The sequence below is a fragment of the Panthera pardus genome, unplaced genomic scaffold, assembly GCF_024362965.1.
Source record: "Panthera pardus isolate Hobbes unplaced genomic scaffold, ASM2436296v1 HiC_scaffold_11, whole genome shotgun sequence".
Classification (NCBI taxonomy): Eukaryota; Metazoa; Chordata; class Mammalia; order Carnivora; family Felidae; genus Panthera; species Panthera pardus.
This window is the reverse complement of record NW_026526666.1, coordinates 54,044,373-54,058,401: the sequence shown is the minus strand read 5'-3', so window position 1 is coordinate 54,058,401 and position 14,029 is coordinate 54,044,373. Positions and strand designations below refer to the sequence as shown.

Sequence of the window (14,029 nt, the reverse complement as noted above, 5' to 3'; positions counted from 1 at the left end):
GAGCATCTAGTTGGTTAAATAGTTCAAGACTATAAACCCAGGACAATTACAAGAAACAGGGAGATGATAGGTAGATAGATAGATAGATAGATAGATAGATAGATAGATAGATAGATATGTTTGTGTGTATGATCTGACTTTCAGTAAATTTTTTGTTAATTTTATTGAAGGCATAAGGCTTATAATTAAGCACAAACATATGAGGAAATTGTGTACTTTGATTTTCAGAAAATATTAATGCAGATCTGAGCTGAAGTGATAGAAGCATAGCACACAGATCAAGAGAGGTAGTAACCCACTTAAATCTTTGCTATTCAAAAGAAATCAAGATCCGGAGCCAGTTCTGGACGTAAACTTTAATAGGAACGTTAGCAAAGTTCACCACCAGGATGGTGAGGATGATTAGGTCCCTAGAAAACCATTATCTTAAGATAAAGTTGAGGGAACTGAGGCTCTGATAGGTATCTTCAAATTTTAGAAGGACTCTCTCACATGGGGAAGGGATGAACCTGGTCAGTATTACTGCAGAGATCTGAACTAGGACCAGTAAAGACTCAGCACTCAGGTTAAGGAAAGACAATGTGACTTTACTGTCTGACAATGGAAAAGGCAGTTTCCCAACAACAGAGAGGAGAGTTTTCTGTCGTTGGCAAGGGATTCATTCAGAGGCTGGAATGGATGATTATCCATTGTAGATTCTTGCTTTGTGAAAGATCAAGACCTATAATGTCACTTTTATATTTTTACTTCTGGTGCTGAGTTCGAATTTTGTTAAACTGTGGTGTCTGTAGTTTCTATATGAGTTATTTTAACACCTTCTTCATTACTATAAAAGATATATAAACAAATGTCACTATAATGGAAATTTTGAAGAAAAATCTACTTATTTCAAATATCCAATAATACAAAGTTCAAGTAAAAGGAAGAAATTTGGAAAGTGAGCATTGTAATTTGACTTGAACTATATAGTATACATCATTGCCACATATCAACTTAATTAAAAGTGAATTATTTTAAACTTTGAACCTTTTTCAAAACTCTAATTTCAGTGCCTGAAGATCCACATTTTATTAGAGAGTATCATAAATGGAAGAAACTTGAATTAAAACATCCTAGAGAATGGAATCTAAAGTAAGTAATTTGATTATCTTCTTAACTCAAAACATCTATCATTCTGCTTTCTACTGTCTAGCTGAACCATCAAAAGAAGTCTTTGGAAGTAACAACGGATGCCCTTTTCTAAACATAAGAACGAGAATAAGAAGCATCTTTTTCCCTTTCCTATGAACCTAGGTGGGAAATATCTTTGCTACTGTTAACCTTTAAAATTTATTTGACCAGCAAAAATGGGTTTATTCGGGAATAGCAGAGAATTGCAATTTAGGACTTGAAATCCAGGTCAAAACCACAGGACTAGTCCAACAAACAAAGGAAGAGGAACATGATTTTATAGAGAAGGAATAAGTTGAGAGGAGTTGTTTTGAAAGCACGTGTTCAGGATGATGACAGTTTCTCATTGGCTAAGTTGCTGGTGCAGTCAGTTTCTTATAGGAGAAGCAATGTACATCTTTCCCTGATAGTATCTGTAATTGATGATTCTTTCCTGCTGATGATTCTTCTGTTGGGGTCTATAATGGACAGTTCTTCCTGTAATTGAAATTGGGTAGTACGGCTCCACCTTCTGGCCCCCCAACTTCACTTTAATGAGGGTTCCCTTTATTAATGTTCACCTATTGGCGGCCAAAAATAAAGTTGGACATGTGCCACAGTGAAGGACTCTCACAACACCCTCCGCATTACTTCTCTTACTCCAATTCCCATTATCCTCATTATCATATGACTTAGAAATCAGAAAAAAAAAAACAAAAAAACAAAAAGTACATCCTGTTTCTGTGTCACCAGTTAGCTTTTCATCCTTCTCATAGTTCCAAATATCTTTTCATCATCTATGGACTTTTCATTCAAGAACCAAATATATTTCATCTAATGGGGAAGCATCTAGTAAAATATAAAATTAGTATAGTATCTTCAGAAATCGTTGACTATTAGACCACATTAGAGAAGAGATCTTAATCTCATCTTTGGTCTCTTGACTCCTAAAGGCAGTTTTGCCTTTTCATCATGCTGGAAAAAGATTGCATCTGAGCTCTGTGGTTTGACTAGGCTATCGTAGTTATTTATTCTGGTGTGCTTATTTCAAAGGACTTGGTGAATGTGCTACACAACACTAAGGGAGTTAAACACTAGGGGAGTTTTGTTTTGTTTTGTATTTTTTGCATTTACCTCATTTAGCTCAGTTTTGGCTTGTTATCAATGTGATTGTTTATTTCTAGAAGGATATACAGGATTAATAAAAATAATGTACTGTGTTTTGAATTTCTGTAGAAATTGAAGTTCTTAGGTGCGCCTAGGTGGTTCAGTCAGTTAAGAGTCCAACTTCAGCTCAGGTCATGATCTTCTGGTTCATGATTTTGAGCCTTGCTTCAGGCTCTGTGCTGACAGCTCAGAGACTGGAGCCTGCTTCGAACTCTGTGTCTCCCTCTCTCTCTGTCCTTATTTCTCAATCTCTCTCTCTCTCTCTGTCTCTCTCTCTCTCTCTCAAAAATAAACATTTAAAACGTTTTTAAAAAGAAATTGAGTTTCTTAAAACATATATATTTTCCCTTTTAACATCGTAGTTCAGATTGGGTTTTTCACCTGGATATTCTTTTTTTCAGTTGACTTCTGTGACAGCTTCCCTTCAAGCCAGAGTGGAGAAAAGCTGTTGCATTTGATACTTTTCTACCTTCAGAATAAATTATAGGACATAGAAAAAGTTTTTTTACAGCAGAAATTGAAGCATACAGGCATGGTTTTTTCATGAAGGCATGTTTCAAGTTTCATTTAGAGTTAAAGAAAGCTACTTAGAACATAAGGTTAATTTTGTTTTGACATGACTTCCTTTTTTATTTCCTGTAACAGAACTGCTTTGTTTTATTTGTTTGATCATTGATTCATTATGATCACAGAACCCAAAATTTAGAAAAAGTAGGACTATGTCATTTTCAACTTATCCATCCAATTCTACATATGGCTGAAATAATTGTGAGCTGTTTGAGTGCTAGAACATTTTTCCAAATACATTATTTTGAAGTTATAGTTGAAATTATCATGTGTGTGGTTGACCCTGTCAGAATAAAACTCTCACACCTTATGCCATCTGGTGGTTGATGAGAATATATTTAGATCAAATGATAATTGCTTCTTTTAAATTTTGGAGTTGATTAGTTTAAAAACAACAAAGTTTTTAGAAGATATTACATTTAGCTGAATAATTTTATTGTGGCATAAATATGCCACAAGAGGTTACAAAAACCTAAAGTATGTTGCACCAACTTCTTTTCAAATAATTATTAGAAGTCTCATGTTTGATCAAAATACAATATAATAAAGTGGTCAATTCATAGAGTCTCAAGTAGCAAATGGTTGAGCATCTTTGCAAGCAAGTAATTGGTCTATACATGCATGTAATATAATGTCATTATGCATTTCTCTGCTTTAATATTGAAAATGCTTTCCTTGGCTTGAAATTTCCTATTTAAAAAAACCCAGAAAATGCAAATTAACAACCTTTCATCTGCATAGTATTAAGGAGAAAGACCTATCTTTCCTGCTTCATATCCCTCCTCCTACTGTCCTCCCAACTCCTCATCAATCAAGACTTGATTCTTAAGCCACACCAAGTTCTTTTTTCTCACTATTATTTCGGGACATAAGACCTCTTCACCACTTTGTGCCTTCTGCCTGGGATATGTTTCCCAGCAGGGTCTTTGCTGGTGGTCTAGAGTTAGGCTCTGGTCTGAGTGAAAAGGTGGAATGTGGAATCCTTAAGCACAGGGACCAGGGAGCCAGACTGTCTGCACTTCAATCTTGGCTCTGCCAATTACCATCTCTTTGACCAACTCAGGGCAAGTTATCTGACTTCTTTGTGCCTCAGTTTCCTTATCTGTTAAATGGCAGTAATAACTATACCTACCCCTCAAGGAGATTGTGAGGATTAATACATTAATGCATGCAAGTCTCTTCAAACAGTATCTGGTATGCAGTAAGTACTCGAAAGATTCACTATGATTCAGGCTTTGTCCACTGTGGCCCTAGTTCCAGTTTCAAATGGAACATCTTTCTTTGGAGGTTGCATGGGGGAAAGCATGGGTTTTAGGGTCACACGGATCTTAGAGAAATTCTTACCCACTCTCAGCTTGTTTCCTTAGCTGTTAAATAGAGATAGCATTAGTTACCTTGCAAAGTAGTTTTGCATTTGATCTCTTGAGTGAGATTGTTTATAAATATAATCATATAGTGTTGACACTCAATAAATATTAGTTCCTGAGGAGAGGGGGAGACAAAAACCCACGCCCCTCCCCAACTTTTCACACAATGAAAATAGTCTCTGTCATAAGCAGGTAAAAATGGTAACATTTTCCCAGGTTAGGAAACAGGCAGCGCCACCTATCGTGACCACATTTATTTTAGTTCCATTATACACATGGTTCTTTTCTCTTTTCCACTCTATAATCATCTCTCCTGCCTGACAAAGTCCATCACGAGGATGGCGTGAAGATCCAGCCCAACATCTATTTGTGAAAGGGTCCCTGACTCAGGCTTCCACATCCTCCTACTCTCTCCTTCCATAGCACTCTTCGGGCTGTTTCAGCAACTGCGGTGTAGACATTCATCTGTTTATGGAGAATGACCAGGGCAAGGCCATTATTGTAGCTTTGTTTTCCCTGACCTTAGTACGGGACCTGGCATCTTGCAGGCACTCAGTCGTGTTTGTTGAATGATGCATACTTACCCTTTTTCCCTACTTAATAGTTGAATTAAGTGTGAAGGCAGTTAATTTTTAGAAAAATTAAATGTAGATGCTTACTTCTTTTAAGGCTAATTCTAATAGATAATGGTTCTGTTTGGGGAATTCTGAGGGCGTGATGGCAGAAGAGTGATTGAAAATTGGAAATATAAATAAACTGTTATGAATATTTTTTGCAAATTCTTAAGTTTTACACATGTTTTTAGTATTACTAGGAACCCATTGTCGTTATAAGCAGCTCATGAATATTCATGAATTGATCATTTGGTTTGGTCATTCCATCATTTCTAAGGCCTTTTTCTCTCCCCCATTGCCTTGCCTGTCTCTTGACTATTCAAGCAAATGCTTTATTTCTACGAAGACATGGTAAAGAATATGAATCTAGAGGCTAATCAGTAGTTTGTGTTTATTTTCTTTGGAGAAATAGTGAAAGATACAAAATCAGAAAGCAGTGCAAGCTGTTCTTTTGAATATTCTTCCTTACAAAACTGTTTATGTCATACTCTATGGCTGGTGATCACTTATGTGGTAGTGGAAATATCTGTGCCAATAATCTAAGCTTTGTCAGACGGCAAGTTATCTAAACAAAAGTTATCCTTTCTGGAGTCTTGCATTCTTTGTAGCTTTCAAAAAGAATATTGCTCCTGTCTACACATGGTGGGTACAGAGGTAATGGGAACTAAATGGCAAAGCATCTACTGTGTGCCAGGCATTCTTTCTTCTCCTAATGTAATACTGGCCATGCTGTACAGTTGACAGCTGTACTGCTAAGTGTAACTCCACAGTGGTGCCCATCAGCCTCCTTCAAAGCCATAGCAAATCGGGGGCGCCTGGGTGGCTCAGTGGGTTAAGCATCCAACTTCAGCCCAGGTCATGATCTCACGGTCCGTGGGTTCAAGCCCCGCGTCAGGCTCTGTGCTGACGGCTCAGAGCCTGGAGCCTGCTTCAGATTCTGTGTCTCCCTCTCTCTCTGGCCCTCCCCTGTTCATGCTCTGTCTCTCTCTGTCTCGAAAATAAATAAACATTAAAAAAAAAAAAAAAAGCCATAGCAAATCAACTTGCACTCCAGGAGAAGCCACTTCCTTGTTATATGGACACAGCTTCAAGACAAAATTCCTAGCCTCCCTTTTCACCTGGATTGTCACCCCTAAGTTTCTCTACAGAAATTCTGGGAAAGTAGAGGTAGATATTATCTGCAGTTTACTAATCATTGAGAGAAGCATGCCCATTAACCAACTGGCCCTAAGTTACTGATAAACATGTATTGTATTTGAAAACTAAATTATTGGGGCGCCTGGGTGGCGCAGTCGGTTAAGCGTCCGACTTCAGCCAGGTCACGATCTCGCGGTCTGTGAGTTCGAGCCCCGCATCAGGCTCTGGGCTGATGGCTCGGAGCCTGGAGCCTGTTTCTGATTCTGTGTCTCCCTCTCTCTGCCCCTCCCCCATTCATGCTCTGTCTTTCTCTGTCCCAAAAATAAATAAAAAAACGCTGAAAAAAAAAAAAAAAGAAAACTAAATTATTTCTACTTGCCCATTAATATAGGCTTATTAAAAGCTTAAAATGTTCAGGTAATGTGGAAATATTGTCTACCCAATTGCAAGCACAAATCAAGTCTACGTTTTGTGGAGAAAGTTTTTTGGGGTCAATCTCAAATTCTCTTATTAAACAATATGAGCTCCTTTCTCCTTTGTAAAACTTTCTTATATTTATAAAATATACTATGGATCTAGTTGTACTGTATTTTATTTTATTTTTTATTTTTTATTTGTTTATTTTGAGAGAGCGTGTGAGCAAGGGAGGGGCAGAGAGAAAGAGAGAGAGAAAAAGAGAGAGAATCTCAAGCAGGCTCCATACCCAACGCAGAGCCTGATGCAGGGCTCGATGTCACTATTGTGAGATCATCATCTGAGCTGAAATCAAGAGTCAGATGCCCAACTGACTGAGCCACCCAGACATTTCTGTACTGTATTTGAAATTAATGAGTTAATATATATTATTTCTAAGTTCCTGTATCTGAGTCTGTGAGTGTTCTAACTCACAAAAATATGAGATTTTTCTTTAGCATATCATGATTCCCTTTTCTCTAGTTATATAGAAAATATTTATGCAGAATACATTAATTTAATGTATGTTTGTACTATCCTTTCGGGCTTATTGAAGTTAAACATTGTTTTTATAAATTTACATAATTCTATATTTAATGCATTTTTAAGGCAGAATGCTGGCTTTGACTCCTCAAAGATTGAACCTTGAATGCCATCTTGTGGTTAAAGAGAGAATTAGCATTAGAATGGACATTGGAAATGTTCCCTTTAAAATAAAGGCTTGGAAAAAAATATAGACAAAGGGAAAAAAAAAAACTTTAAAACATTTTTGCCAAGCAACTACTTAGTCTCTGTTTGGATGGTTTTAGAGACAGGGAGCTCAGTACTTCAAGGAGCATTAAAATAGCTTGAATCTCCCTTATTTCTAGCTTAAATCTAACACCTTATGACATTCAACTATTACAGATTTCTTTCAGTCATTTAACAGATTTTTATTGAATACTTACTATATGTTTTTACATTTGCCTGCAAAACCATTCGGAAATGAGAAATTATCTCCATTTTAAAAGAGGGGTTAGAGAAAAAGTTTTGTTTGTTTGTTTGTTTGTTTTTTAAAGTTCCCTAAGGTTATACACTCTGTAAGTGACAGAGCTGAAATTCCAATCTAAGCCTGCCAGATGCTACAACCCGGGCTTTTATCTATGAGACCGAGCAGCAGCTCAGACCCTGAGAACCCAGGGATGGCTTTGGGTTTGGGTGGAAGGCCCGGTCAAGGGATGATGTTGTGGCAGAAATCAAAGTGTCTCCACTTGTCCTTGGAAGCAACACAAATAAGGCCCTTCTTTTTTGTGGAATTATCCTTTGAGTCTCAGAAAATAGCTCTTGTGCCTTTTTCCTACTTCCCCTTAAATATTCTCTTTTTCAGAGTAAACATACCCAGTCCTTTCAACTGTTTTTTTAATGAATTTCACATATTTTTATTGTTCATTTTTTATGCGTTTAATTCATTTAATCAACTTCTCTCTCAGAATGTACCCCAAAACTTTACCATGATTTCTAGTGGTAGCACAGAATCTAGTGGAGCATTCTATGTTATAAATACTATGACTTAAAGCTGCTTCCCCCTTCATCTCTCCAAAAAAGGGGGTTTTGGTATGAGTCAGAAACACATATTAGGCTTTAAAACAAAGAGAGAGAGAGAGAATTGTTCCTTTGGCTCTGCTCCCATGTAGAACAGAGAGGGGTCTCTCTGTGTCCCTCTCCCTCTTTGCCCTCCCCATCAGCATCCTTCCCACCCATCCCCCAACTGTGGCCACAGAAATAAGGTATGTAGATTAGGTTAGGTCTTGGTCTGAGCAGGGGTGAAATTGAGGAGGGCTGTGGTTTCCCAGAGGTATATTAGATTGTGTTCTGTCTGGAAGGAGGAAAAGGAAGGAAGCCAAGAAGTTCCCTTAGAACATGTTACAAAAAATCAGATCCCCAGATGGAAAGATTTATCACTCTTGTCATGTACATAAAGCTACTTTCCAAGAACATGTAGCTGTATTAGTTCCCCCATAAAAGCTGTTCTAGACCCATCAGAAATCTTAAACACAAGCCTTGAATATACAAATTGATTTGTAAGTTACTGAGCTGCATGCTGAAACAACCATATTTAAAGGAATATATAAAATTCATCGCCCAACAAAGTAAATTTTACAACATCCAGAATCCCATACAAAATGACCAGTCAGGAAAATAAGCAGGAAAATATAACCCATAACCAAAATAAAAATCTATCAGTATAAAAGATCCATAAACTATAGAGATGGTCGAATTAGTAGGTATGGATTTTAAAGCAGCTGCTATACATCAAGGATCTAAAAAATACCATGATTATAATGAGGAGAAATGGAAGATATACAAAAAGCCAATGGAATATCTACAGATAAAGTAAATTAAAAATGTAAGTATATACTGTTGGGAAAGAACAACAAATTAGATATTGTAGAAGAAATTACCCATGGAGCAACGTAAACTCTTGAAAATAAACAGAGAGAAAAAAAGACTGGGAAAAAAAAAAGCCACCTCAGTGAGCTGTGTGGCAATATCAAGTGGTATAAGTTACACGTAATTGGTGTCCCAGACAAGAACTGACAGAAAAAAATATGTGAAGAAATAATTATGCCTGAAAATTGTCCAAATCTGATGAAAGCTGTAAGCTTAGTGACCAAGAAACTCAGTGAATCCCAAGAAACAGAAATATAAAGAAACCATACCAAGGTACAGTACATCATAATCAAATTGCTGAAGTGATAAAGAGAAAAATCTTCAAAGCAGCAAAGGATAAACACATATACACACACACACACGCACACACACACACACACACACACACACACACACACTGCATGCAGAGGAACCAAAGATAAGAACAACCAATAACTTTATGGCAGAAACTTTACCACTAAAAGATAATTGATGACAATTTTAGAGTTCTTGAAAGAAATTATTGACTTAGAATTTTATACACGGTGAAAATATCTCTCTAAAATGAAGGTAAAATACATTTTTAGACCAACAAATCCAACTACATAGATGAAGTGAAAGACAGACTCTCTTAAAAAGAAATGGATAACCTGAATAATTTTGTGTCTAATAAAGAAATTGAACTGATAGTTAAAAGCCTTCATACAAAGACAACTCCAAGCCCAATGGCTTCACTGAAGAATTTTCCAGACGTTAAAAGAAAACCTAGTATCAATGTATACAAAATACAAAATTTTCCTTTTTTAGAAAATATAAAAGAGAACACTTCCCAATACATGTTATAAAGTCAGCATTACCTCTTGACGCAATCCTTATCAAAATACCAGTAGCATTTTTCACAGAACCAGAACAGATAATCCTAAAATTTGTATGGGACCACAAACGACACCAAATAGCCAAAGCAATCTTGAAAAAGAACAAAACTGGAGGTATCTCAATCCCAGATTTCAAGATACACTACTACAAAGCTGTAGTAATCAAAACAGTATGGTATCTGCCCAAAAATTGACATATAGATCAATGGAACAGAATAAATAGCACAGAAATAAACCCATTATTATATGGCCAATTAATTTACAGCAAAAGAGGCAAGAATATGCAATGGGATAAAGTCTCTCCAACAAATGGTGTTGAGAAAGCTGGACAGCTATGTGCCAAAGAATGAAACTGGACCATTTTCTCACACCATACACAAAAATGAGCTCAAAATGGATTAAAGATCTACATGTGAGACCTGAAACCATAAAAATCCTAGAAGAGAGCACAGACAGTAATTTCTCTGACACTGGTCATAGCAGCATTTTTCTAAGTATGTCTTCTGAGGAAAGGTAAATTTTAAAAAATAAACTATTGGGACCACATCAGAAATAAAAACTTCTGCACAGCAAAAGAAACAATCAACAAAACTAAAAGATAACCTACTGAATAGAAGATATTTGCAAATGATAAATCCGATAAAGGGTTAGTATTCAAAATATATAAAAAACTTATACAGCTCAACACCAAAAAAAATATCAATTCAAAAATGGACAGAAACATGAACAGACATTTCTGCAAAGAAGACATCCAAATGACCAACAGACACATGAAAAGATACTCAACATCACTCATCATCAGGGAAATGCAAATCAAAACCACAATGAGAAATCACCTCACACCTGTCAGAATGGCTAAAATAAAAAACACAAGAAACAGCAAGTGTTGGCAAGGATAGGGAGAAAAAGGAACCCTCATGCACTGTTGGTGGGAATGCAAAGTAGTGCAGCCACTGTGGAAGACAGTATAGAAGTTCTTCAAAAAATTAAAAATAGGGGCGCCTGGGTGACTCAGCCAGTTGAGCGTCCAACTTTGGCTCAGGTCACCATCTCCGGTTCTGGCTGCAAGTCTTGCGTCAGGCTCTGTGCTGACAGCTCAGAGCCTGAGGCTGCTTCAGATTCTGTGTCTCCCTCTCTCTCTGCTCCTCCTCTGCTTGTGCTCTGTCTCTTTCTCTCTCAAAAATTACACATTAAAAAAATTAAAAATAGGGGCGCCTGGGTGGCGCAGTCGGTTAAGCGTCCGACTTCAGCCAGGTCACGATCTCGCGGTCCGTGAGTTCGAGCCCCGCGTCAGGCTCTGGGCTGATGGCTCGGAGCCTGGAGCCTGTTTCCGATTCTGTGTCTCCCTCTCTCTCTGACCCTCCCCCGTTCATGCTCTGTCTCTCTCTGTCCCAAAAATAAAAAAAAATAAAAATAAAAATAAAAATAAAAAAAAATTAAAAATAGAAATACCATATGATCCAGTAATTCCACTACTGGGTATTTTACCCAAAGAATAGGAAAATAGTAATTCAAAAAGATATATACATCCCTGTGTTTATAGCAACTTTATTTACAATAGCCAAACTATGAAAACAGCCCAACTGTCCGTCAATTGATGAATGGACACAGATGTGGTGTGTATGTATGTATATATGTATATGTGTGTGCATGTGTGTATGTATGTGTGTGTGTATATATATATATATATATATATATATATATATAGTAGAATATTACTCAGCCATAAAAAAGAGTGAAGCCTTGCCATTTCAAATAACATGGATGGATCCAGAGAGTATAGTGGTAAGCAAAAAATGTCAGAGAAAGACAAATACCATATGATTCTATATGTGGAATTTAAGAAACAAAACAAATAAAATTTTAAAAGGAGACAAACAAACAAACAAACAAACAAAACCAGACTCCTAACTATAGAGAATAACCTGGTGGTTCCCAGAGGGGACGTGGATCAGGGGATGGGTGAAATAGGTGAAGGGGATTAAGAGTACACTTATGATAAGCACTGAATAATGTATAGTATCATTGAATCACTATATTGTATGCCTGAAACTAGTATAACACTATATATTAATTATATTGGAATTTTTGAAAACTTAAGTAAAAAAAAAACAAACAAAATAGATAGTGTTTACATTACTTCAGTAACAAAACCAAAGACACTACCAGGAAGAAAAGAAAAACCCATTACACATAAATACACCTCATGTACATAGATGCAAAAATTTTAGCTAATCAAATCCCATATATATAATTATAATAAATATAACATAAATGTAATAATATAAATAATTATGATAACTATACATTACCACGTGGGGTTTATGTCAGAAATGTAACCTTGGATTAATATTTGAAAAATTTGAACAACGTAAAATAGAATAAGAAAGAATCAGATGATCATCTCAATAGGGGAAGAATATTTCAACATTGATTCCTGATTACAAAAAAAAAAAAAAAATCAGCCTCCAGAACTATATGAAAATAAATTAGTTATAGAGGCCCTGGGAAACAAATGCACCTTGCCTTACCAGTTGATGCTTTTATTACTTTTACAGTATTAATATTACACCATATTTGTCTGCTTTTCTGCTGTTAGGAAATATACTAGAATAATTTCCGTTCACTAATATAGTAGTGAATGCTCAGAAGGGCACCAGAATCAAACCTCATTGCTCCGCTGGTCTGTCAGATTTGATATGTTAGGCCCTATCTTTCTCAATAGTAACGTACACTACCCAGAATTCATTTGGAAACTTAGATAACTTCTTCTTTTTCTTATTCCAGGTATGCTGCTGCTATGGCTCGGCTTGCCAGAGAAAGCAGAAGGCCTCACAAAGCCAATTATCCAACGGAAAGTGTTCATCTCTGCCCAACTACAAGTAAATTGATTTCAGCCTATTTGTTTTGCTTTGTTTTTAGAGCTAAAATATTAGTCATTAACCCAATACATTTAAATTTTTGTTCAATTCAGATAAGTTTAAATCTGTGAGGCCTAATCTCGTGTTCTCCTTTTAAGGTTATTTAACTCTAAGAAAATAAATTCAGTAAATTACTTACATAAGAATTGGAGCTTTGAAAAAAGCCTGAATTACTTACACTTTTAAGTTTGCCACCCTTTAATAGGTTAATACACTCTTTGAAAATCTAAGGCTAAGTTTCAAGATGTGTAAAAGGACTCGAAACAAGAAAAACACTAAATAAATTGATCTCTGCAGATCATTGTAGATTCAGAGATACATGCAATATGGCTGAAGGGAAAGGAACAATGTTAGTTGAGTTTGGTGATCTTTTTAAAAGTAATGTTTTTTAAAGAAACATTTGGGGTAAGTTGAGGATGGGTCTTGAGCAGGAAGAGAGCTGGTAACTTATAATAGAAATCCACTAGTATGGAGGGGAAAGCAAGACATTCGGGGTCAGAGAACTTGGGTTTAGATACCAGGTCTGTGCAATTATGAGAAAGTCACTTAAACTCTGCATTTCAGTTTCTTCATCCTCAGCCAGTACTGAGTCCATAGAAGGTGTTCAGTAAATACTTGTTTCTAATATTCTGCCCTAACACAGCATTCTTGTGACTAAATGACTCCAGGTATGCCAACATTCTTTGTGAACAGGAAAGTGCTAAAAGTATTAGTTATCGCATTTCCCTGATACCTGTCCTTCAAACATAATGACACAGACATTCCAGGGACAGGCAGCACCCTTCAGCTAGTGGTTTTTCAAGAGCCTTGCTTTCCTATCTCGTGACTTTCTTTTCCCTGGGTTGGATTCTACTTCTCCTCCGTCTTGTATCTGTGCACCACTCAGATTTCCTCGTCTAACTCACCAGCCTCAGTCTTCTCTATCCCACTCTGCCTTCTTCCACATTTCAGGGTACCTGCGAGCATTGGTAAGAAACATTGCCTTTTCTATTTTTACTCTGCTTCCCTCATGAACTCCCTGCTCTCTGCAATCTCTATCCTCCCCACATCCCCACATCTGCACCAGTGGAAGAGATCTTTTGGTTCAGTTGATGATTATAGCCGTTCCTGTCCATGCTTTGTCAGACTTCTTTCCACAGCTCACATCTGCTTATGTTTTTTTGATTCTAAAATATTTTGTTCCCCACTTCATTCAGGATAAAACTTATACTCTTTGGCATGGCAAAGTCCTTACTTAATGTTCTAATATCTGTCTGCCTTTCCAGTGGCATCTCTTCCCACTCTCCCACTCTTACCCTAAACCCCACACTGACCTAGTGGCTCATGACTATTTTCTACCTCATTTCAAAAAAATTTGAGAAGTGTGCTGT

At 36.7% G+C, this 14,029-nt stretch overlaps 1 protein-coding gene across 1 annotated transcript in view; it reads left to right on the top strand.

Moving 5' to 3' along the window:
* The window catches only part of UBE2U (ubiquitin conjugating enzyme E2 U), a 62,081-nt gene that overhangs the window by 33,892 nt on the left and 14,160 nt on the right, over positions 1 to 14,029 (top strand). The window contains exons 8-9 of the mRNA XM_019449022.2: positions 1,050 to 1,131; positions 12,526 to 12,620. Coding sequence (XP_019304567.2) covers positions 1,050 to 1,131; positions 12,526 to 12,620 — 177 coding nt within the window. The remainder of the gene's footprint in view (positions 1 to 1,049; positions 1,132 to 12,525; positions 12,621 to 14,029) is intronic.